General features: G+C 40.7%; 4 protein-coding genes across 7 annotated transcripts; 3 read left to right on the top strand and 1 right to left on the bottom strand.

Moving 5' to 3' along the window:
- Positions 1–4,729: 4,729 nt before the first annotated feature.
- LOC104449965 (mini-ribonuclease 3) lies at positions 4,730–7,427 on the bottom strand. 2 transcript variants are annotated; one of them, XM_010064322.3, is made up of 7 exons: positions 7,101–7,427; positions 6,696–6,808; positions 6,367–6,456; positions 5,811–5,863; positions 5,605–5,707; positions 5,363–5,470; positions 4,730–5,088 (listed from the first exon to the last, which is right to left on the bottom strand). In XM_010064322.3, the coding sequence occupies exons 1-7, from the start codon at positions 7,348–7,350 to the stop codon at positions 5,080–5,082; spliced, it is 726 nt and encodes a 241-aa protein (XP_010062624.2). In that variant the 5' UTR covers positions 7,351–7,427; the 3' UTR covers positions 4,730–5,079. The 2 variants fall into 2 exon arrangements, with proteins under 2 accessions (XP_010062624.2, XP_010062623.2); XM_010064321.3 differs by having other exon boundaries at positions 4,730–5,084.
- A 276-nt stretch (positions 7,428–7,703) lies between these two features.
- LOC104436332 lies at positions 7,704–11,812 on the top strand. The gene is made up of 6 exons (XM_039314579.1): positions 7,704–7,720; positions 8,680–8,923; positions 9,740–9,814; positions 9,915–10,015; positions 10,145–10,214; positions 11,487–11,812. The coding sequence occupies exons 1-6, from the start codon at positions 7,704–7,706 to the stop codon at positions 11,640–11,642; spliced, it is 663 nt and encodes a 220-aa protein (XP_039170513.1). The 3' UTR covers positions 11,643–11,812.
- Positions 11,813–13,720: 1,908 nt separating this feature from the next.
- Positions 13,721–16,927, top strand: LOC104449964. Of its 3 annotated transcripts, none has more exons than XM_010064319.3 (3): positions 13,721–13,920; positions 14,196–14,372; positions 16,247–16,927. In XM_010064319.3, exons 1-3 carry the CDS (start codon positions 13,875–13,877, stop codon positions 16,561–16,563), a joined length of 540 nt encoding a protein of 179 aa, XP_010062621.1. In that variant the 5' UTR covers positions 13,721–13,874; the 3' UTR covers positions 16,564–16,927. The 3 variants fall into 3 exon arrangements, with proteins under 3 accessions (XP_010062621.1, XP_039171979.1, XP_018732268.2); XM_039316045.1 differs by lacking the exon at positions 13,721–13,920 and adding an exon at positions 13,971–14,101; XM_018876723.2 differs by lacking the exon at positions 13,721–13,920 and adding an exon at positions 13,997–14,024.
- Positions 16,928–20,042: 3,115 nt separating this feature from the next.
- LOC104449963 (3-epi-6-deoxocathasterone 23-monooxygenase CYP90D1) lies at positions 20,043–24,335 on the top strand. The gene is given in 9 exon segments (XM_010064318.3): positions 20,043–20,325; positions 20,675–20,999; positions 21,473–21,622; positions 21,714–21,965; positions 22,467–22,556; positions 22,645–22,830; positions 22,944–23,068; positions 23,935–23,956; positions 23,958–24,335. Coding segments are annotated over 9 exon segments (1,443 nt in total). The 5' UTR covers positions 20,043–20,095; the 3' UTR covers positions 24,021–24,335.
- The last annotated feature ends 28 nt before the right edge of the window (positions 24,336–24,363 follow it).

The following is a 24,363-nucleotide window of genomic DNA, read 5'->3' as shown; positions in this document are numbered from 1 at the left end:
GCCATTAAAATCTATAGAAGACTTTTACCTCTACAATTGCTAGAATTATTTGAATTTTTCACTTGAAGTTGGTTATGTATGTGTTATAAAAAGTTAGAACTAAACTAGTATCCATATAATAATTTTAGGATTGATTGAGCAATTTTCCCCACACCTCACTTATATTTGACACCTAAAGTATTTGATGACATCATCAATGGAATGGGGCACCACGGACAATATTTACGAGAGAAATAGTTGCTGATGCTAGAAGGTAACAATAACATTCACGGGACAGCTATATGACAAGAAGTGATGTGTACTTCAACTGCTCGATTGTCTATCATAAATTATTTTATTTTTTAAAATAGTGATAATAACCTTACGAAAACCTTTGACGATAGCAAAGCATAAGTTTCCCTATTTTGCCGTAATCACAACTTCATCTAAATCAATAATTTAAAATTTAAGAATAGTTAGCGGTAACTTGGCAAAATCTTTCACCGAAAAAAATAAAATTAATATGGATAATATTGCACATTCCCATAAATTTAGATGACTTGTTTGGGATTTCTTCGAGGGTTCCAAAATATGTAAAAAGGTAAAAAAAAATTCAGTTTAATTATTGATAGATCACAAATCTTGATTAGACCATTAGCTTAGTATGGCCCAAGTGCACCTTCCTGCACATGGGGTATATACGTTGATATTATACTACATGATTTTTTTGCATCATGCCAATCAATCTCAATTCCAAACCAATTTGGCTTCAATGCATTATCCAAATAGTCCCCATGATAAGGTTGGTCGTAAAATTTCACACAGTATGTGATACATCCATATCTAACATACCACGCAACAAATGGTGGATTTAATATATTCGGAGATGATGCATATATCAGCTAAGCTTCAGTAGCTGACCACTAATTCTATAAACCAAAATAATTTAGACATTAGAATAATTGATATCATATGACACGGCCAAGTTTGTCCTAGGGCTTAAAAATAGTTGCAAGGACGATTATATAGGGAATCTTGTATAATAGAGCGAGTCGTTATGCTGTCTCTCTCTTCGTCTTCACGTAATCCCTGGACGTGCATGGACTTCGATTCCTGTAGGCTAGAAATATAATATTTAGCCAAAAATTATCGATAGCAGGTTTCTCTTCAAATCGAGGACGCGATTAGTATATGCTCAAGACAGACTACTATTTTTAATCATTGAGGACCGTCGGTCTATTTGTTCAAAGTTCAGTTCGCACTAGACTACTGGGGGACTCTGGATTAAGTCAAGTAAGTGTCTTTATCCTCAGCTTAGCTTTCGAGCACTAGGCTCTCAACTTTCTCGATCTCGTCAGAGCAAATATGATAGTGGAAACATATGGGTTAAAATCAAAGGTCGGAGCAAATGATGTTAGTGGAAACATGTGCGACGCAGCGAGTCGTTGACCTTCGGACCCAAATCGAGATTTACAAGTCCAAATTAAACCCACCAATCTCTCGTCACTGTGGCACCAAACTTCTGGAAGTTACTGCTGAAGTCACCGAACCCTCTTTCTTTCCATATGGTTCCTTGGTTCAAAATTTTTCCAGGTTCTGTCCATTTTCGCCTAATGTCTAACTAATATGATGGACAAGATCAATCGTGACGCGCTAACGATGATTCATGTACTATGAGACTAGCGCCAGATGTTTCAGAGCTTTCTTCCCAGAAGAAGGCACTTCAAAACACTTTAGGCTTCCGAAAGAAGCAATCGTGGGAGTACTGAATGCTGCCCCCACGAACGAAAGGAAGTTGGGGGAAAGGTATGCGATCATGGCGGGGGCCTTGAAGTTGCTTGAGCTGCATTAGAATCGTACACTTGAACTGAGATCTTAAGATCAAAGCGAGTGGATGCACATCAAAGTCATTGTTTATATGTCCAAACAATGACCCAATTTATTCTTTATCCGATCCGTTGCATCTTTGTTGTCTTAAGCCTTAAGTAAAGCGATCATTGATGACCCTTTTCCTCATACGAGTGTCGCGATTCTTTCTCCCTTTCGCTTCGCTTTTCTTGCTCAAAATCACGAAGCTTCGCGAGTTGTATATGGATTCCAGTAGCTTTCCTTCATAGGGTGCCTTGGTTGAAATCGCTTATTGTAAAATCATTGTGGGGTCTATAAGATCATAAGGTTTGTACGAACAATCAAGTATAAGCTAGAAATATGTCAATCTTATCATTGTAAGTGGCCTTGTCATAAATAAAGCAAGAAGCACTTTACGTAGCGAGTAACTAAAGCACGCACAGATACTGAGTGCCCCTTGCAAAGTGAAAAGCATAATCACATTTCACACTCCAGCTATTATATAATTCCATGGTCCATACTTTTACATACAAAACATTGCACACGGCAAAGATAAAGCTTCAATATCTGCTAGATAATCATAACCAACATTGTTATCAAAGCCTAGCATATGGTCGGGTTGCAAAATTAAAAAATTTAGGGATTTAGACTCTATTTGTTTTACGAAAATTAACTTTCAAGAATTTTTTTTCCAAATTTCCTTACATTTAGGCTCTTTTTGGTGACGTTTTTGCTTCTCTCAATTTCCGTTCTTTCGTTCCGTAAAATAGAAAAAGAATAAAAATCCATTTGGTAACGTCAATTAATTTTTCTATTTCCCGGGATAGAAAAGTGACTGGGGAATATATTTAAAATAGAAACAAGAAGTAGAAAAAAAATATATTTTTGTTCCCTAGAACAATTTCTAGAAATAAGTTATTTTCTTTTTTTTTCTTTTCCTCTTATTTGCCGCCCACCACCCCCTTTGTTGCTTGCTGCCGGTCAACCACCGCCATCACCGTTGCCACCAATCACTGTTGCAGCCGTTCGTTGTTGCCCACTACCGTTGATCACTAACACCGCCGCCCAAAGGTTGGCCAACTAACCATTGCCGCCGCTCGCCACAGCCGACACCATCGACCGCCACAGTCGACTGCCGATCGGTAGCAACTGGAGGTCAACGGCGAGCAACAATAGTCTGTGGTGGCCGAAGATCGGCAACAATAAGGAAGAATAAGAAAAAAATTAAAAGAATTCTATATTACAAAATATTTTATGAATCATACCAAGAGCATTTTTATTTCTTTTTGCATTCCGAATAGAAATTTTGTGTAATTGTTAAACGCGTTCTTTTATCGAAATTATTCCAAGAAATAAAAATATAAAAAGACCATTTTTGAAAAGAAGTCATCAAACAGACCCTTAGTTCACATAAAATAAATTGGTCAATGAAAACATTTTTCATTCAATAATTAAAAAAAAAAATCTTCAAAAGGATCTCCTCTTTTTCCCTCCTCTTTATTTTAACCAAACCAAGAATGTTCTCCTCCTAATGCACTCCTATTAAATATTTTTATTTTATTTATATTTTATTTATTCTTTTACTTTCTTTCTTTTTCTTTTTGCTTCTTTCTCGAATTGTCATGCATAGAAAACTTGACCTCGAAATCTGGTAAGGCGGAGCCTCACTTGAGACTAGCTCGACTCAGCTTATCAAAATCTAGCAAGCTCAAGCCTTGTCGACCTTGGGAGAGCTCGAGCTCGCTTATGACCGGTCATCGGCCATCATCATGACAAGTGATTAGCCAAGAAAGAAGCAAAACGAAAGAAAAAAGAAAAAAAAAGAAAAATACTAAAAATCAATTTTTTTATAATTTTCTCTAGAATTAAATTTTCCATACCAAACGATGAAAATATTTTCTCATTTATTTTCAATTTTTAGCCAAATATAAAAATATGTCATTTTCCTGAAAAATGACTTCCTATAAAACATTTTTCAAAATGGGTATATCTTTAACGAAAGGCTCCGATTATTTGAAGTAAAATTGTTTTTGAGAAATTATTTTCTTAATTTTTATATTTGAATGATGAAAAACTAATCGATTTATAGAATAAGTTTTTCATGGATTGAAAATAACAAATTTATGTTGGAGGAAAACGACTTCTTATTTTGACAAGAAGGAAATTACTTTCTCTAAACTACAAAACAAATGAAAACTTATCAGGTTCCTTTAAAATAATTTCCATGGGAAATGTTCTCTTCTATCATAAAGTTCTCTGCAAAACAAGCTCACCCTGAAATCAAGATTTTAACTTTTAACGTCCACTGTAAAACTACTTTCAAGGCCTTGTTATTTTTTCACCTATGCTGGATTTACACATAAAGAACGGGTTGAATATAAGGGGAAAAAGAGGCCTTTCAAGACTTCAAGTTTCAGGATTAGCCATGGTAATTGACTGTAGTTCCCCAGCTCAAATACATGAGTATGTTTTAAAAGGAGTACTCTACTGAATACTGATGACCTGCGGAGTTGATCTCTTACCCAGGCCTCACTCGACATCTTTGGAATATGGGGTCTCACAAAGACAAACCCACCACCTTGGCCCTTGTCGCACGTATGACTCGGGCGGTCCACATGGGCCATGGCACATGCCCACCAACTTCCCCCCATACTAGGAAGCCACCCCTCCGTCAGACCGACATTTTGCATAAATAATTCGAGCTTCACCACGAGGGTCCATGTGCCGATGCCATTTATGAATGACATGACTGAACAGGTCAAGACTCAAAAATACAGATGTGGGTGCTTTCTAGTGATGTCTCACTCAGCAGCCTTTCCCCTCCACCTCACAAGGGGCGTGAGGATGAGGTCTCGCAACCAGAGAAACAGCTGAGAGGTAAAGGGAAGAAGAGGAGAGAGTGTTAATGGAGACCGAGTATGCATTTCTTCGCAGCTTTGACACTTACGACCCAAGCCAATTAAGAAAAATTTCCCCCTTGTCACAAGTTACAACCTGATTTCGATAAGTTGTCCAGTGGTGCGTGTAGTACAGCGCAACAGGAGCATGTAAACCCAGACATTCTTCCGATACTGGCAGTGAACAAAACATTTTCTACCAAATCAAGAAGGCAAGACTAACATCATCATCTAATCGAAGATAACAAGACTTAAAACCTTCTTCCTGATTCGCTCTCCACATTTGCACTTTTGAGGTTCAGTGGTGGCTGGCCATTGTCACAGCCATGTGTCATGTATTTATCTTCCCTCTCTTTCATACTAGCTGACGTGGAAGAAGACATGTATTAGCCAACAAGTAAATACCAGCACTATCAAAGAGAATGGACAAAGAAATCCATTTCCACCGCTCAAAGCAAAAATTTCAACCCCACATAGATATTAATAACTACTGGTTTAATACAGAAAGAAAAGATCGTGGCAAAGAAGACATATGGGACCCAGCTACACTCGGTTATATTGAACAAGTGAAATAATTCCCACGAGTCATATTGAACAATAGAGTGACAGAAAGATCATATCACCAAGCTAGAACTTACTAGTGTCTCTTCATTCAGCAGCCATTCAGATGAAGCACCTGTTGAGAATCCCAACTTTAACATAACATCTTCCAAGCGTTTCACATTTGTCAAGTACAGATAACCAATCTGCAAAGATGCAATGTAATAGAAAATGTGATATAATAAAAACAGAAAGGAAGAACCATAGGATCGCTTCATAATTGTTAAAATTTCACTGCTTGAATTATAATTTTTTCTACTAGTCATGCAACGGCACTAACCAAAGTTTCCAATGAAGATGCTCTGTTGTAAACTGCAGTACCAGCACGTTTTCTAGACCGTGTTTTAGCTGTACCAACATTCTTTCCCCACCGAAGAACATCCCTGCGACAAGCAAAGCAGCTTCTGAGAAAGATAACAAAGATAAAAAGGGTGAAATAGTCATGTGGCACATCTGTTATTAAGGAGCACCGCAACCTCTACCCACCTTTCCCCTTCTGATAGATAATTGTCAGCAAGCAGCTTCTGAAGCAGTTCATCCTGGAATGCAGCAAAGAATGGCCCACAGCGCAATGTGAAAAGAAATAATAGCAGGAAAGAAATTTAGCAACCAATCAATCCAGATGTCATTGGAAGCAAGTAGATTGTGTAAGCACAGTGAGTTCAAACCTCTAAACCAGATGATACCATAAAAGACGGCAATATTAAGGTATGCGGAGTAAAATGAACATCTATAACCACATTCAACAAAACCCACAGTATGCCTCGATAAGGAGACATGCACTTTTCTATCCATTCTTGACTTCTGTATTTCAAGGGTATACACAACACGTATGTACATACGTACGTACGTACCTACATACATATCTATATATATAATTGAGATGGTGAAGTGAAATTTTTTGTAGGTGAGGACTGAGGACACAGACCATAACGAGCACCGCAAACAAACTTTGAAACTTCAATATGAGCACGTACTTTTCTTTCAAAGTCTCAGAAAGCATTACAGCGAAAAGAAGCTTAGGTCAAGAACTACAATTTACCTGCGCTTCACAACGTACTACAGATGTTACACGATCATTGAATTCTTCAATGCTCAGGGGAGGAAACAAAAAGTGCCTGCGAGCATATAACTGCATACATTTAAGAAGCACAAAGAGTGAGCATTATTGAAAGAATTCGATTCCTGGGACAAAGTCCTCATAACTACAATGCATATATCTGATCTGAACTCCTACTCTTATTCCCACAAGATATTCCTTTTCCAAAATGGAAGAACCTGTCTCCACGGTTCCTTTCATTACACTTCAAAATGATTCAATTTGACAATATGAATGTCGCAAAACAAGTTCAACCTCAGGGGAGCACACACCTCGTATATGCTATCCCCAATGTAAGCTAACAGCGCGGCATTGTAGACGGACCGAGGCTTCTCCACTTTCGGCGGACTAGGCAACCACAGCTCATACCCCAAGTAAAATTCATCTGAACAGCACAACACAACACAATAAAACATTATCCACTTCAACAAAATATTCACGATGCAAACACATGCTACAGAAATGAATGGCAGCCAACGTCAAATCTTCCACCAGCGATTACAAGTTTACTCTACTGCCGCAAACGAGCGAGCCAATCATTCGACAATAAACAACACTCCACTCCCACTCATCCTCTCGCTCCCATCACAAGCAAAACACCTCTCGAGAAAGCACACCCATCAACAACTCCAGGCAGACACAAAGCTCGTGCGACAGCGAAGCGCGAGTGACCGCACCTCCAGCGCGCGGCGGGCGAGCATCAGAGCGCTTGAGAAGGTCCGCGACGGAAGGGCCCGAACGGGTGGCCGGAGCGGCGACGGCGAGGGGCGGCGTCGGGGCGGGGGCCTTGAGCTTGCCGGAATTGGGGTTCCTGGGGGCGTTGCGGTTGTACGGGAGCCTCTGCTGGGTGTCCCAGGAGCACGAGCAAGGACACGACGGCGCTCGCGCTACCGGCGACGGCAGGGTGGGTACGGCGAGCACTCTCATGGCTGGGGCGCGAGCGGGACGAGAGCGTCGGCACGGTTCGCGATTAGTTTCTGCTTCGGAAGAAAGAGTGGAGCGCCGTCGCAGACGGAGAGCGAAGACGATGATGGGTCGTGCTCGTGTTGGGCCATCTTGGGCTTTTCCTTGCTAGAGTTTCTCAAGGCCCAATTCGACTTATCCCTGTGGATGTGCTCATCGGGCTCGCCAAATTTCATGATCTATTACGGGAGGGTGATTTGATAGGGGCTGAGCATGAATGCGCATGGAATCAGGAATCGGACTGAACCGGGAATAAGAACCACTTTGTTTTAGATTTACACGGTTATCAATTCTAAAGAAAGTAAAACGGGGGCACTATGTGGTTCAATTCCCGGTCCCTTGATAACAACCAAACCAAGAATGGAGAATGGAGAATTGAAAAACTATACAAACCCCGAAACAACTCGCTCTTTATTATCAATGGCTAATTATTATTTTAAAGAGGAAAACAACATAAATGATCTACAAATTTCGATTTAATTGTAATGTAGTTCATAAATTATTGGTAAAGTTTAATGTAGTCTACCTATTTGCTCAAATGACAAATTTATTACATGCTGAGTTTGATTATTAAAGACAATGAGTCAACATGTTCACTATTTTATTCTTCTATCATAGAAATGAAAAAAGAGAATTAGGGTGTTAACATAACCGTCGTCATTTGACGACGATGATTGTTATATCTTGTTAATTTGAGTTTTTGAAAAAAAAAATCATATCAACTCCATTTGTTACACAAAAAATAATAATTTAAAATTTATTTTCCAAAAAATGACGTCATAAATAAAAGAACGAAAAATATTTCTAAGATTTGTGGAAATATTTAGATATTAATTATTGTCAATATACAAATCATTTTCATTAATTAATTATTTCAAGCAAAACAAACCATATTTTTGAAAAATCTTTTTTAAATGATATGATGCTCTTTTAAGGTAATTAATTATCTGATGATTTGGATCGGGTTTCTCAGTTTAAAGTGCGTCCAATTCACAAGCGGAAAACAAAAAGAAACTTGAAAATGAAGAAAGCAGCGAACTGACCGCTGGCGATTGGCGAGAAGGGGCCTGCATGGTTGCACCCTGTTTCTGTTCCCAGGAACAAAATTTCGCTTTTTTGTTCATGGGAACAAAAGGAATAAACGCACGTTTGTGTGCGTTTTTCCTTTTTGTTCTTTTGTTTCCAAGGAACAAAAGAAATGAAACAAGACACACAAAAACTTGTTTCTTGTTTCAAACACAAATCGAAACAAAAAAGGAACAAAATTGTGTTCCTTTCTTATTTCTTGGATAGTGCTCGAACAGGCCTCCTCTCCCCCGCGACGAGCTTCCTCCTGCGACTGCGACAAGCGACGAGCGACGGGCGAAGAGCTTCTCCTCCGGCGACCTGCGACGAGCGACGAGCTTCTCCTCCTCCGACCTGCGACGAGCGTCTCCTGCGACGAGCGTCTCCTCTGCGACGAGCGCCTCCTCTGCGAGCGAGAGAATTCCATCGTCTTCTCGGGCGCCTGTCTCGACAGCCGCTGCTCCTTCACCAGGTAAACGTGGTCACTGCTCCTCCTTCACCGATTGCCTTCACTTCGGCGAGAGCCACCCCTCGCAGATCTGGGCAATGGCTAGTCGGAGCTCGAGTGTTAGGGCTCGCTCGAGCCAGCGCTCGCCCAGATCTGCAGCAGTGTTGCCCGCCAGATGCGATGGATGCTCGTCTGCTCGCTCGAGATTTGTACCAGTAGGCTTGCCCAGCGAGCGTCTGCTCGCTTGCTGCTGCTTACGCTCAACTCTGCTCGAGCCAGCAGAATTGGGATCGGGCAGAAAATTGAGGTTTTTTTTTTGGAGAATTAGCCCTAATCATTAATCTGGATATTCGCGAGAGGGGGAAAATAATTTAATTAAATTATGGTTAGGGTCGTTGATAAAAGGGAATCCGACAAAAGCAAAGAGGCTCCATTACGAGACTCGTTTGTTTATGACCCGGCCGCATTCTTTTGTTAGCAGAATCTAATTTTTTTGTTCCCGTCTCTCTCCATGTCCAAAGTTTCGTCAGGCCTTCTTTGGCCGGCAACTGAATCAACTCGATAAAGCTGATCCCAGCTTTAACCTTCAATTTGTTCCACTAATTACCTGTGAGTTTGGAAGAAAATCTAAAAACCTAATTTGTTTATTATTCTGAAAAAGCAAAACCCAACTTTTATAAACGCTGAACATATAAAGCCATGAATTTTATTATCACTTTCTCGCCAAATTATCTTCATCTCCATTGTTCCAAGGTTTTGCGTTTGTGTCTTTCCTCTACTTGCCCTATTGTCTATTATGCTAACTAATGTTGCTAATGTTTTGCCTCCTGTTGCTCACAGATTGAGACGTCTGAGGAACTTGAAAAGGTCTCTACTGCTGATGAACGCCAATCTTTCATTACAAAGCTTGATGAGGTTATCCTCTCCCTCCCTCCCTCCCTCCCTCTCATCCCCAATAGCTTAGACAAATACAACGTAATCTGGTATTTAATTAGTTATTTGGCTATTGTTTTAGGTGCAAGAATGGCTTTACATGGATGGTGAAGATGTTACGGCGGCAGAGTTTCAAGAGCGTCTGAATTTGCTAAAAGCAATTGGTGATCCAATTTTTTTCAGGTTTGTTTTATCCTCGGAGGAAATGATGGCTTTTGACCAAGGGAATATCTGGAACAGTTCTCTTTCAGTTGTCATTTTCTTATTTAGCTTGCAATATACGCTTTAACCATGAGATTTTGGTCCTTTTAGATTGAAAGAACTTACAGAACGGCCAGCGGCAGTTGGGCATGCTCAAAGTTACCTGGATCAACTGCAAAAGGTATCTATAAAAATGGTTATTGTGAATTGAAAGTAGATGGCACTCCCATTCGAAATAATTTTATTTCTATTATTTTCTGATTGCCCAATACTAATCTTGAGAACTATTTATTCAAGCCTATACTTATCAATGGCCATTATCTAACTATGATGAGTGACAAGAACGAGCCTGTTTGTCCCTTCAAAAATAGATTGGTTGTCGGCGCTAATATCTACTTTTACCTTCCTGCATACACTCCTTTTAGATGATCTCTCTCATTGCTGCCTCCTTGTAATCTGTTTTAAAGTTCTTTCAGTTTTCTATTGTTGTCACCAGGTTCATGGCAATTCTTATGTGTTGGTGCATTTTCCTTGCGGTTTTGGAAATGACAGAGTGATTATGTCCATTTGACTTCTTGCATGCTCATTTTGCATGTAATAACGACAAACTTTTTTAGGTTTGGCAGCATTAGTTTGGCAACACTTTTCATTGTGTGTGGACTGTCAATTGACAACATCGGGCATGACGAAATAGCCTTTTATTAGTCTCAGAGTTCTATACATTATTGTTTCTTTAATCTCAATCTCTATGACATCTGGTAGATCTATGGATTTGTGGCTGAATATATCAAAGTGATGTGAATCAATGTCCAAGTTATTGTTATTTCTTTTTCTGCCTTTGTGTTAAGCTTCTCAATTCGCGTTTTGTCCTGTATTGCTTGGATTTGGTCTAATATTAGTATTTTCTGTGTCTCTATGAACCCTTGCGGCTCAGCCACATTTTGATCCAATCGGAAGTCGAGGCTTGTTCTTTCTGTTAGTCCACGGGCATGTCGGGTTTGAGTGAACTAATGTTACCGATTTCGGATGCTTTTTTTTTTTTTTTTAACGATTTCTTTGAGTCTCGGCGATGAGTTCGAGTCCTGAAAATCGTTAATATTATTCCCCCAGTCCATGCTTACCACACGTTTGACAATGTGTCTAATCCAGCCTAGGTGTTTGCATTACCGATTCTCGATTGTTCTTGAACACGTATAGGCAGGTTTCACGTGTTATAAACCTCTTGTTGTTTGTTGGTCTTCATTTGCATCATTAGACAAAATCTAGGCATTCCCCTTTTTCTTTTCTTTTTTTTGTTTCATTTTGTGGTAGGAATGTTGGGGATTATACATTATGCGAGATCCTTCGTATCTTATGGCTATAATGCTTCAATTTTTTCTCTTTAAGTTATGGAGAATTTTTCTTTACTTAAAGTACATCCTCACTCTATCTCAATTGGTTGTCTCCTTCTCAGGTGAACAATACTGGCGTTGGTGGATCCATTATCGACGCTGATGCTTTGAGAACTTCGGTGGATCCATGCAAAGTTTCGCCTTGCCGGTGCCAATCCACGAAGACATATTCTTTTGTAATTTTGTTTTTAAGTATTCACTTATCAAATCCAATGTGATGAAGTTGAACAATGAACTATATTACTTCATTATTGTGATGTTATGTATGAAAGGGTCTATGTAGAGATCTAATGAGGTATTCTTCTTTTAGGTAGCTTTTATTGTACAAATTTTACTTACGAAATTTTGTTCCAAGTATGCACATGACCATGTTCAGAATGTTTGTCTTCACCGAAGCATTTCATTAGAGTGATAATGCAATATCAAGTTTACACTTCATTGAAAAAAAGGCACGTGAGAAGAATTTGGTACAAATTTTATTTATAAAATTTTCTTCAAAAGTATGCACTTATAACCATGTTCAGAATGTTTGACTTTACTCACCATGAACAAAATTAAATTGATGAGCATTTTATGATAATGAGAATTCAAAACCAAGTTTACACTTTATTAAAAAAAAAAAAACAAATGGGAAAATTTTGGGACAAACTTAAAAGATTTTCTTCCAAGTAAGCAAATATGATCAAGTTTAGAATATTTATTTTCACTTAATATGAACAAAATTAAATTGATGAGCATTTCATGAGAATGATAATTCAATACTAAGGGCCTGTTTGGCAACTTGCCCAACAAGCGCCCATTCCGATTTTTGTTCTCGGAATCGCCGGGACGAGAATTGCGTTTGGTAAATTTTTGTTCCTAACAATTTTGGACAAGATTTGAGAATAAAAAAATTTGATTCTCGTCCGAGAATCGAAAAAAAGAATCAAAACGGTAAAACCTTGTTCTTCTCTTTTATCATCTCGGTTGCCATTCGCCATCGCCCGCCGCCGTCCGCCGCGCCGCCGCGGCCGCCGCCGGCCGGTCGCCGGTCCACCGCCGGCCGCCGCCGCCGTCGCCGGTCCACCGCCGGCCGCCGCCGCCGCCGGTCGCTGGCCCCACCGCCGCCGCCGCCGGCGCCGGTCCACCGCCGGCCGCCGCCGCTGTCGCCGGCCCACCGCCGGCCGCCGGTTCGGCGAGATCGCGGAGGCTCGCCCGAGCCGGGCGAGGTCCGGCGAGCTCGGGCGGAGGCAAGCCCGGCCCCACCGAGGCTCGGCCTCGCCGGATCTGCGAGGCCCGGCCTCGCCGTGGCGGCCGGCCTCGCCCGGCACCCGAGGCCGACACGCCACCGACGGGCCGGGCAAGCCTCGCCGCCGGTGGCCAGGCGAGCCTCGCCGGCACCGGGCGAGGCTCGACCTCGCCGGATCGGGCGAGGTCGAGCCTCGCGCCGGGCCGGGCGAGCCTCGCCCGCCGGCCGTGAGGCTCGCCCGGCCCGCCCGGTGGCCAAGCCTCGCCGAGGCCGGGCGAGGCCGGCCCGGCCACTGCGAGGCCGAGCCTCGGCGGGCCGGGCGAGCCTCGCCAGTGCCCGGCGAGGCTCGGCCGACGAAGGCGACCTCGTCGAGGGCCGGCGGCGCTCCGTGAGCGTCGCCGCCCTCGTCTGGCCGATCGCCGGTCCGGCGACCGGCCAAATGAAGAAGAAGAAGAATAGGAAAAAGGGGAAAAAAAAAGAAAAGAAAAAGAAAAAAAAAAAAAAAAAGTAAAAAAGTAAAGAAATTATTTAAAATTTATTTAAAAATCAAAAGAAATTATTTAAAATTTATTTAAAAATCAAAATAAATTAATTTGGAACATGAATCAATTAATACGGTACCAAACGCAATTCTATTCCGAGAATAAAAATTTTGAACGGTTACCAAACACGTGTTTTTACTCGAATCGGTTCAGGAGCAGAATCAAAAAACCGCTTCTTATCGGAATCGGCTCCTGGAATAATCGTTACCAAACGCGCCCTAAGTTTACACTTTATTAAAAAAACAATTAAAAAAATTGGAACAGAAATTTCATGCATTACCAAACGTGTTTTGTTCTTTTTTTATTCCGTAAAAAGAAATTTTTTGATTCTAAACGCGTGTTTTTCCTTTTATTCTAGAAACAGAAATTTTATACGATTCCAAACGCGTTTTTGTTGAAATTGCTCTGAACGTAAACACTTTTTCTATTTCTCGCTTCCCTAACAATTTTTAAACAGAAACGTTACCAAACGCACCCAAGGCTGCTGAGAAAACGAGCCGACCGCTTTCCAGAGAGGGAAAAAGAAAAAGAAAGAAGAAAGAAGAAAGAGAGAAGAAAAAGAATATTGTTTTTATCCCGCACTTGGCTTGGCGAAGCAGATGATCTGAAACAGCAGAAGCGAAGTCGCTGTCGTACCCAATCGAGATCGAGTCGAGAGAGAGAACATCGAAAGGTTCGCCATGGGCGACGAAGGTCCCAAGCTCTACGCCAACAAGCCCAAGAAAGGTAACGCAGCACCGTCACTCTCCCCCCACCCACCCACCCTTTCGAGCCTCATCATCGTCAACCAACCCTTCCGATCCAACCTGAGAAAACAATGGCAAAGAAAGGTGTAAACTTCATATAAAGAAGTATATCAATCGAGTGAACAGCAACCTTGCACCACCTTTGAGAATCTTTTGTCCGGGCGCGTCTTTTCTTCTTCTTCTTCTTCTTTTTTTTCTTTTTTTTTTTAATCTCAGTAGTCGACGCCACCCCCGATCGTTTTTTCGCTTCCGCAGCGCAGCTGAAGCAGAGCGCGAAGGAGTTCGCCCCGCCGCCGCCGTCGTCGTCGGCCGCGGCGTCGTACACGATGGGGTCGCAGCCTCCGCCCCCGCCGCCGCCCCCCAAGGAGTCCTTCGCCCGCCGCTATAAGTTCCTCTGGCCCCTGCTCTTGACTGTCAATCTCGCCGTTGGAGGTCCGTGCGTTTTTTTTCCCCCGTACGTGCTTATGGGTGTTTGTTAAAATGCCTCAACTGGTTTCGGGGCGTTAATTCGGTTATGTGGTCGTCGCATGAATCTGATGGGTGGGTACTAGTCCTATGCACTCCACCAGTCGATTGATCTGATACTGCAGTTGCGGCTGGTGGAAAGGGCACTTTATGGTGAGATTTAAGTGATGGAAGTTGAATAGATTTCAGACTCTCATGGCTAGCACTTGCTGACGCGTCTTGCAAGGGTTGGTTGCGCAGCATATATTTGTATGTGTTTTCACATGACATACAGTAGACTGCATTTCCAAATTGGACCTACAAAAGGTCTTCCATGAACTATACGAAATATCTTAATTGGTTTGATGGTTAAAAACTAGAACTCGTGAACGTTCTAGCTAGCTTTGGTGGATGGATGACCACGAGTGAGAAGTCTAGTACAATAGGAGGTTAGTGGGAGTTATCTTGCCAGTGTCTTGGGTTTTAGGCCTTGCACTAACAGTAACTTGTTCTTCAAAAATGGTCCGCTAAATCTTTTTGATTATTTTGAGGGATGGCACCTTAAGTATGAACTCCATGTGAAATGTTATGTAGACCAATTCCTTTTTTTCTCTTGATCGTTCTTGAAGTTCTGAAGCCAACTCATTTACGGCATGCAATGACAACAGAGGTGTATCTTGTGAGCGTACACTATTAGGGGCACCGCTTTAAGTATGCGGCAGAACTATTGCTTGAGGTTCGTGTTGGATATTCCACAATACTTCTTTCTGATAATTTGGAAGAAGATAGCAAATTTTGTTGAGGAAACTGGCAATCATTACTCATTAGTCGAGAACTCTATGAAATGCCCTTTGGAGACGGGAGCCCTGCATCCTGCTCTTTATTTTTATTTTTTCCTGGTATTCTCCTTGAAGCTCACATTATGCCCTCCAAGAAAGTGGTGTAAGAGATATGCTGTATGGTTATGTTTACAAGCATCATGAAGGAAAAGGAATAGTTTATTTCTTGCTCTGTCAGGTATATCTGCTTATAGTGATAACTGCTATCACATGGGTAATGTATTAGAATGAATGAATCCCCTTCTTCCATTTATTCAAAATTTGGGAAAGGAAACCTGTTAATAGGATCAATGCACATGCCAAATGGATGGAGAGTTCCGGCAGAACCCTACTCCTTCGATTGCCTGTATTGCCAATGCAGTTGAATGTGGAAATCGTCATGATTTGGCTCTGATGTCGCTTATTCAAGCTACTGTGATTATTTTGTTATGCACAGTTGTTTGTGGCAATGTTGCAAATTCTCCATGGATATTAGTTCCTTGGGATGCATCGCATGATGAGACTCTGAAATGCATGAATTTCTGAAGATACAGCAAGTGAAGCGGGATGGACTCAATGCTTGCTTAATGACCTTTACCAAAACTATGTTACCTCAGCTTACCCTCACCTATTCCACCTGTTTGTCTGGAATTTGGATATCACTAGCATATTAACCTATATAGAAAATATGATAAAAGGCAGAAGGTCCTGAAGAAATTATAAACTAGTGAGATTACTGATCTCGGTCACATTGCTTTTATGATAGAAGGAATATATTTTTGCAGTTTTTTTATTGCTACATATCTATTCTTCTTTGATTTATCCATAGCTTAAACCAGCTGGAAATTGTAGCTTAAGAATCTTTTGAGCTGTCCTGTCATCTCGTGATTGTATCGTCAGGCAACTAAGTATATGATCATGGTGTGCCTGCTAAGCAATTTAGTAAATCCCTTAGAAATCTTGTCAACCTGTCTCCTTGTGATTTCTAATCTTCGAAACCTCGGGGCCTTTGCTTGTTTGACTGAATATTACATATTCTTGTAGCTTACCTGTTCATGAGGACCAGCAAGAAGGACCAAACCATAACAGAGGAAGAAGATTCCAAAGCTGTATCCTCAACCCCAGTGCCAACTACAGTGACCACGACTATTGCTGCTACTGAGAAACCTGTACCAATCATCGCAGAGCCTGTGAAACCACGAGAGCCAATTCCAGAGGATCGACAACGTGAACTCTTCAAGTGGATACTGGAGGAGAAGAGGAAGCTCAAACCTAGAGATCGTGAAGAAAGGAAGCGCCTTGATGAGGAGAAAGCCATTCTCAAACAATTCATTCGTGCAAAGTCTCTTCCACCTGTTTAATGGATCGCCTTGCTACTCATCATGCCATGGGGCTACTCAGATTAAGCAACCCTTTCTCTTCCAGGTGTTGAACTTTTGTTGCTCAATCTGAATGAATTTCATGATTGAAGAACTTATTCTCATGGACATTGAACCATCATCCTCTGGAGGGTTATCTTCCTGGAATTCAGTTCAGTTCATTTGCTTGTACATGTCTTCTTTTGAAAAATATTGGCAGTAAAAAGCTTTTTAAAGGGCTACAAGAATCTCTAGTATTGTAGGAGGTAGGAGATATAGCTGTGTCATTTTTCATTTTTTCAATCTGTCGTCTGTTTTGCCTCATAAACAATGGTTATGCTAAATGCTAGGGTTAGGAATTTGATGATATTGAAGGGGAACCGTTTGTATACAAGATGTAGAGGACAGGACAAGCTTTTGGAGACATGAACATAATGCTTTGAAATTCTTCCCTTCGCGTCAGCTCTTGTTGCTGGTTCGTAGAATTTAGCTAATTACTTGATTCAATTAAACAATACATCACCATTAGCTGCGAGTACTGGTCAGAAATGCAAAGGGTATATAAGGCAAAAGACATGTATAGCTAGACGATTCGACCCTCCCCATCAATGCATAATTTGCTAATGGTAGAAACATAAAAAGGTGTAATTTTGCTAGGTTCTGATTTAGACCCGTTGTTTTTAAATGTTCAATGTGTATCTAGCTGTCGAAGACATTCCCTAACGTCCTCGAGATGTTAGATGGCAAACGCAAGCACCGACAAAACTTGTGGGCTTTGATGCGAAATGTGTTATATCAACGATATACGTAATGGACAATAAACCGAATCATCATGAGTTACGCAGTTTGGACAAAGGAAAAGAGAGTTGCTTATAAATAATGGGAAAAAAAAAGAAAAAAAAAGTTTGAGATTCCGAAGAATGAAGAATTGGGTCAAAGGTTTTATGGGTTCAAATGCGCTTGATGATGGTCAAAAAGAAAATTTGGGAGTTGCAACTTGCAAAGTAATTTATTCATAGCTGTCGGTTTAATTGGAAGATGAAAGCTGGGAAAGCTTTATGTCTGTGGTGTGTACGTCGATAAGTTAGACTAAGCTGACTTCTCCATGCACGGAGCAATGCCATGATTTTTGTGGAAAAGAAATTGTATTTTTTGAATGCATGCGTTTATGCAATCATGGGTTCCCTCTGCCTTCAATGATACAAATCTAGGGTTTCCACTAATTTATGATAATTGCAGCTTTTTTGGTTGGTTCTTGTTTAATTTTGAAGCTACTCAGCAGGACTTGGGACAACCGAAAGGTTAAGCTCTAAGTATGATTATCTGATCATAAACAACGAGAATTTTTCGGGTCAATTCGAGGGCAATACATAATATTTCTCTCGTTTTCTTTCAAAGTGGTTTTACTTTTTATTCAATGATTATTGATTTTGATTGAATGGAAACGTTGTGTTTTGAGAGTACTGAAAAGTCGGGGAGAGAGACAGAGTTTGTGTTGGATTTAAGTCCCACGCATGCACGAGGAGGTTCTAACTCGCTTTGCCACAAGAAATTAGGGACGTGGCGGACTATCTTTGAGCTCATTCCTCAAGACTTCGCATCATACCCATTTCCACACAGATTTTTCTACTGTTATCCATGATGATAACGGATCTAAACTCTTAGGTTTGCCAGGCGAGGTGAAGAGTTTGATTTCAAAGACTCGAGATAATGCACTTAACAAATGTTCCAATGACTCGAGATTTGATTAGAAAAATTGTGAAAGTAGAATGATTTGATTATATAAATTAAAAGTGCATGAATATCATTAGAAAATGCATGAAAGTACATGGACGAAAAGTAGAGGACTATCTTTGAGCTCATTCCTCAAGACTTCGCATCATACCCATTTCCACACAGATTTTTCTACTGTTATCCATGATGATAACGGATCTAAACTCTTAGGTTTGCCAGGCGAGGTGAAGAGTTTGATTTCAAAGACTCGAGATAATGCACTTAACAAATGTTTCAACGACTCGAGATTTGATTAGAAAATTTATGAAAGTAGAATGATTTGATTATATAAATTAAAAGTGCATGAATATCATTAGAAAATGCATGAAAGTACATGGACGAAAAGTAGAGGATTTACCGTGATCTTGTGGACTGTGTTTGACCCATCATAATACTGATGTTTATAATAAGAAAGCGCATGAAAACCAAACTCAAATTCAAAGTATGGAAGTTCTCCCTTTGATGCTCGTGTCAAGTTGTTTTGCCATTAGAAGAGGGTCCACTGTAGCTATAATTCAGAATGCAGCCGTGCGGCTGATGGATACCGCAAGAGCCCCATCTCCAGCTAATTTAAACCCTCTACCCGAATGTGTAATCATGAGCAGATTAGCTTGGCTTTTGCGACCAATAATTGCTGCGGAAATTTGGGTCCCGAGTATTATATCACACGTTCGGGGAATGAGGATCGTCACATGTGATCCTCATTATGAATTGTCTTGATTAGATTTCATTGATTTGAGTTTTGGCTTCGCACGGATGAGATCAAGTCCTTGACAGATCTTCATTTTGCTTCTCTCCATGCTGATTGCTCAAGTGATCGGCGTTTACTTTTACAGACACGACTCATCCGAGAAATCATGCCTGGCTAGTCTGTGCGGATGCACGCAAACGTACCTCGTTTGATGCACATAATCACTGTCGTCTAACTAACTTGCCGAACGTGTGTAGTTCGTGTTCCAAACAAGGATGAAAGCCAAATTACCAATAGCAGGAGCATCTAACAGAAGCAAGCAGGAAATGATATTCACGCGAATAAAGCTTTCTTCCATCTTTAGTGGCCTTACCATCACGGTCACAATCAAGGACTACAGAATGATTTCTTTCTTGAATGGAACAAGAAAACCTGGATATTGATTAGACTCGTGCATCACTTTTTATAAGCGACAAAAGGAAGTAATCACAAACGCACAACATGTAAATTATATGTGGAGATAATTAACTATCTTACCTTACAACCCTTGAACCTGAATATCAAAACAGGCTCTTCGGACATCTCATGAGACCTCTTTGGTTCACTTGAGAGCCTTTGCCGAAGCAATTCCATCTAGTGAGATCCCATAACAAAGGAACTTAAAAAGAACGTAAAGAAGCTTGTGTAAGTTCTTCAACTTCCTTAATCTGTTTGATGCAGATTTTTCGCCATACACATAATACAAACTATTAACGCAGTGATTGATATATCAAGACTGTTGGCATAAAGAAAAGATTTCACCGTCGGCACTCACTCAAACAAATCCAATTTAATATCCCTAACACTAATCAAATCACTCACCTTTAAATTGGAGAAACTCTACCCTACATGAGCTTGGAATCAAAAAACTCTCTCTCTCTCTCTCTCTCTCTCTCTCTCTCTCTCTCTCTCTCTCTCTCTCTCTCTGTGTTAAGTATATATTTAACTGAAGCATACAGTACAGTTCAACAGAGAGAGAGAGAGAGAGAGAGAGAGAGTTTCAGAAAGAGAGAGCTTCGAGTTGGAAAGAAAATGGATAATGCCTTGATTTTGTTGACAACAGCAATCTTATATTGTGCCATCGTTTTCTGCTACAAAGTGATCGTCATGTCATTGAGGCGCAGTCGGCATCAGAACCCACCTCTTCAACTTGAAGTCCCTCCAGGTTCTCTTGGATGGCCCTTCATCGGTGAAACCATCGAGTTTGTCGCTTCTGCCTACTCAGACAGACCCGAGACCTTCATGAACAAACGGCGTCACATGTAAGTTCAGTTCAGTCACAGTATATAGGACGTATTCACTATTCTTTTTTCCATGTATAAATGTCGTTGAGAAAAAAAAAAGGATTTTTTCTGTGATTCTAGCAATGCGATCGAAACATCGCTTACAAAAATAATCTTTCAAAAGATTTCCTCATAAGCATTAAATCCCACTGTTTTGATGACTAGTTAAATTGAGTTGGGCCATAGTATGCGTAACGTCAATTATCTACCACGTTGGGATTTTCATTGAAGATTGACTAACTTGACCGTTGTACGATTGTGCTAAGAAGAGATTATGCAAGAATTGAGCTCCTGTCCTTCTTTTTGGTTTTCTTTGGTATGTGTATAGGTATGGAAAGGTGTTCAAGTCACACATATTTGGGAGCCCCACGGTTGTATCAACCGATGCAGAAGTGACCAAATTCATTCTGCTAAGTGATGCCAAGACTTTCGTGCCATCATACCCAAAGTCCCTCACCGAGCTGATGGGCAAGACCTCCATTTTGCTCATCAACGGAAGCTTGCAGAGGAGGATTCATGGCCTTGTTGGGTCTTTCTTCAAGTCGCCCCAGCTCAAAGCACAGATCACCCAAGACATGCAAAAGTACGTCCAGCAATCCATGGCATGTTGGAGGGATGATCACCCAATACTCATCCAAGATGAAGCCAAAAATGTACGTCTCTCTCTCTCTCTCTCTCTCTCTCTCATGGTCCTTCACTTTTTCAGTAGGCTATTTCTTTTCTTTTTTCCTATCCTGCTTTATTGAATAACTTTAAAATGCAGCTATTATTCACTTCCTCACAAGTTTGAGATGAACTTTATTGCCAAAAGCTTGATATGACCTAGAAATGAGTCAAAAGATGAAAACGAAACCTTCTCTCTCCTTGGATATGTAATGAATGTGAACTTTGAACTTTTTTATGTGGCTTCTACCTAGTTTTGAGATGATTTCGCTGTAGAAGTGGGGAAGCCCCAGTTGCTGCCAATGGGCTGCATAATGATATTGCATGGCCATACGTTGTCTTGAAATTTTGGTCCAACATAATTATCTTCTAAGCTTAAAAGGAAAGGGGAAGAGAAAAAGAAACTCTTTTTTCTTTTTATAGTATAAACCAAAGTGTCCCTTTTATTTTCCTTTGTCTGCAGATTGCCTTTCAAGTACTGGTCAAGGCCTTGATTAGCCTTGATCCTGGCAATGGAATGGAGTTCTTGAAGAAACAGTTCCAAGAATTTATCTTAGGGCTCATGTCTCTTCCAATAAATGTACCTGGAAGTAGACTTCACAGATCCCTTCAGGCAAGCTAAATTAATCATTTGAAATTCATTTTTTTTGCCTTCATAATATATTTCTCATCTTATTGTTTTTCTTTTCTTTTGTTGGCTTCAGGCAAAGAAGAGAATGTCCAAATTGGTGAAAAATCTTATAAAATCTAAAAGGAACAAAGGTCGAATGATCTCAACAGTGGCACAAGATGTAGTGGATGTTTTGCTAAATGACTCAAATGAGAAGTTGACAGATGATTTAATAGCAGATAATATCATTGATATGATGATACCAGGAGAAGATTCAGTGCCAGTTCTGATTACTCTAGCAGTAAAATACCTCTCAGATTGTCCAGCTGCTCTACAACAGTTAACGGTATGGCCTGCACTTTAATTTGGCAAAATGTTACACCTAGATAATCAAGGCGGTTCTATTATAGTTTATGCGAGCTGCAATAACATAAGGATCGTTATGTCATCATTTGAAATGTATAGTTATGCAGTTAAGATCATTCATCTTCATGTGTAGACTCTTGAATTAATTAGACCCCAAGTGAGACTCACTTGATTCGAGGGCTTAGTCACGCGTGTGCTTAACACATCCAACAATGACTCACTATGAGAAGTAGTCTATCCTTTTCTGAGATCTTATACTACTTTTTAGCCAACCAACAAAATTGCAAAGAGGACTAGGATTAGTTGGCTTTTACTTTAATTTTAAAGAAAAATTTTGTGCTCCAAGTTTTTTAGTTAAACCTTTGAAATCCATGGATAATCATTTGGGTCCATCCTAGTTTGAGAGAGAATCTATGTCCAACGGTAAAAGATAGGCCATTGTCACTCCATTCGTTGTTGAGCTATTGATCGATTACCCCAGGAGGAAAACATGAAGCTGAAAAGAAGCAAGGCAAAGCTTGGGGAGCAATTGAGTTGGAATGACTATTTGTCCCTATCATTCACACAAGATGTAAGTTTTCTTATCAGAACTGATGGGTCTCATCCTTTAGTGGAGTTTAAAATGAAATAGCAGCTCAAGAACTGGATGATCCAAACAGGTCATTACAGAGACTCTAAGGATGGGAAACATAATAATCGGAGTGATGAGAAAGGCGATGAGAGATGTCGAAATTAAAGGGTACTCAATTCCAAAAGGGTGGTGCGTACTTGCATATTTTCGGTCAGTTCATCTTGATGAGACCAACTATGAATGGCCATACCAGTTTTACCCATGGAGGTGGCAAGTAAGATTCACGTAACCCTCTCGCTTGTCTGTTGTGTCGTCTGTTTTGGATAAGATATGTATTCTATTGCTCTTATGAATTGATGAGTAAATTTTGGATGCAAATTTATGAAGCATAAAGAGATGATGACGAATAGCAACTTCACTCCTTTTGGAGGTGGACAACGACTCTGTCCTGGACTGGATTTGGCCAGGCTGGAAGCTTCCATCTTCTTACACCATCTCGTCACTCAATTTAGGTAATATTCCTTTTCTCTGTATCAGAATACATTTGGATGCACGTGCCATAAGGATCTTTTCAATTAAGTTACATAATACTCCACTCCTAAATCGAGGAGTTTCATATCCCAAGAGAAATCGCCTTCTGAAATTCTAAGGCAAGCATGCCATGATTTTCGAATGCGATTGACATGAGTTATCAGGCACAATTGCCGTCTCCTACAAGAAAGCAGAACAAAATTCAGCCAGTTGAAAGTACACAGGTAGCTATTGTGCATCTCGAAAGTAACAGAAATTCTCTAATCTGTACATACTTAGAAAGACAAAAGATGACTTAAGACTCTTGCATGCCATCCTCATTCAATCTACTGATTACCCGGAAGCCGTACAATATGCAGGAACAGTTACTCTGACCTCGGATACATTCAAACAGAGTCAAATTCAAACTTTTTGGTCACTGCATCATGCCCAGACTCATGAGGGAGGTTGAGAGTGACACCCAAACCTAAAATAGTGGTGTCAAATTCACGCTTTTGGTCACTGCATCATGCCCAGACTCATGAGGGAGGTTGATGAGAATGACATCCAAACCTAACATAGTGGTGTCCACATGTTATTCACCCAACTAATGATAGCCAGAACCATTAAGATAAACTAGTGGTCACGTTCCCTTTTGGACTGATCTCAAAAACCCAACAGACCAAACATTGATGGGTCGAGTGATTTAAAATCTCTTCGTTCGGCTGAGATCTGCGCATGATCCGCCATGAGCGGCAGTTGACAATATTTTAGAGGACTCTCATTCCTAAATTCTTTTGCCCCCTCTCTCTGGCACTGTTATTAGTATTATTTCTAATGCAGTAGGATCTCAAACTATTTCATGCAGTTGGAAGGCTGAAGATGACACAGGTAGTGAACTTCCCCACGGTGAGACTGAAGAGGAGAATGCCAATTTGGGTCAAAAGGAGATGATATTCATAGAGCTGCTTTGGCCTCCCCCCAAAAGAAGCGATGAGGGGGAAAAAGAAAGATAGCTGCAACAAGACTCTCACACAATGACAGTGTAAAGATCAAATAGAAGGAAAGTGAAATTGAGATGCATTTGTGCTCCAAGACACACGTGTGGGAGCATCATCACAGCAGGAGCTTGACCACCTTTTGTTTTCTTCAGTAGATTAAAGATGATGAACATCTAGGCAACAGAATGTGTAATTTTCTTGGAACCCAAATTTAGAGTCCTTCTCACTTCCATCAAATTTCAACTTCATATGTACGAAAGCTAAGTAGAGTTCAGCTCACCGACAGAAGAAAAGGA

This window comes from Eucalyptus grandis, chromosome 6, assembly GCF_016545825.1.
Source record: "Eucalyptus grandis isolate ANBG69807.140 chromosome 6, ASM1654582v1, whole genome shotgun sequence".
NCBI lineage: Eukaryota > Viridiplantae > Streptophyta > Magnoliopsida > Myrtales > Myrtaceae > Eucalyptus > Eucalyptus grandis.
This window is presented reverse-complemented; position numbering and strand designations above follow the sequence as displayed.

What these genes read in the sequence shown, in the direction of transcription:
- LOC104449965 (XM_010064321.3), bottom strand. Translation starts at nt 7,350, where the DNA reads ATGAGAGTGCTCGCCGTACCCACCCTGCCGTCGCCGGTAGCGCGAGCG. An exon ending in TAGTACGTTGTGAAGCGCAG is followed by an intron (nt 5,864 to 6,366) that starts GTAAATTGTAGT and finishes GCTGCATTCCAG; the next exon opens with GATGAACTGCTTCAGAAGCT. An exon ending in CATCTTCATTGGAAACTTTG is followed by an intron (nt 5,471 to 5,604) that starts GTTAGTGCCGTT and finishes GCATCTTTGCAG; the next exon opens with ATTGGTTATCTGTACTTGAC.
- LOC104436332 (XM_039314579.1), top strand. An exon ending in AGCCGCTGCTCCTTCACCAG is followed by an intron (nt 8,924 to 9,739) that starts GTAAACGTGGTC and finishes TGTTGCTCACAG; the next exon opens with ATTGAGACGTCTGAGGAACT. An exon ending in GGTGATCCAATTTTTTTCAG is followed by an intron (nt 10,016 to 10,144) that starts GTTTGTTTTATC and finishes TGGTCCTTTTAG; the next exon opens with ATTGAAAGAACTTACAGAAC.
- LOC104449964 (XM_010064319.3), top strand. Translation starts at nt 13,875, where the DNA reads ATGGGCGACGAAGGTCCCAAGCTCTACGCCAACAAGCCCAAGAAAG. An exon ending in CGCCAACAAGCCCAAGAAAG is followed by an intron (nt 13,921 to 14,195) that starts GTAACGCAGCAC and finishes TCGCTTCCGCAG; the next exon opens with CGCAGCTGAAGCAGAGCGCG. An exon ending in TGTCAATCTCGCCGTTGGAG is followed by an intron (nt 14,373 to 16,246) that starts GTCCGTGCGTTT and finishes ATATTCTTGTAG; the next exon opens with CTTACCTGTTCATGAGGACC.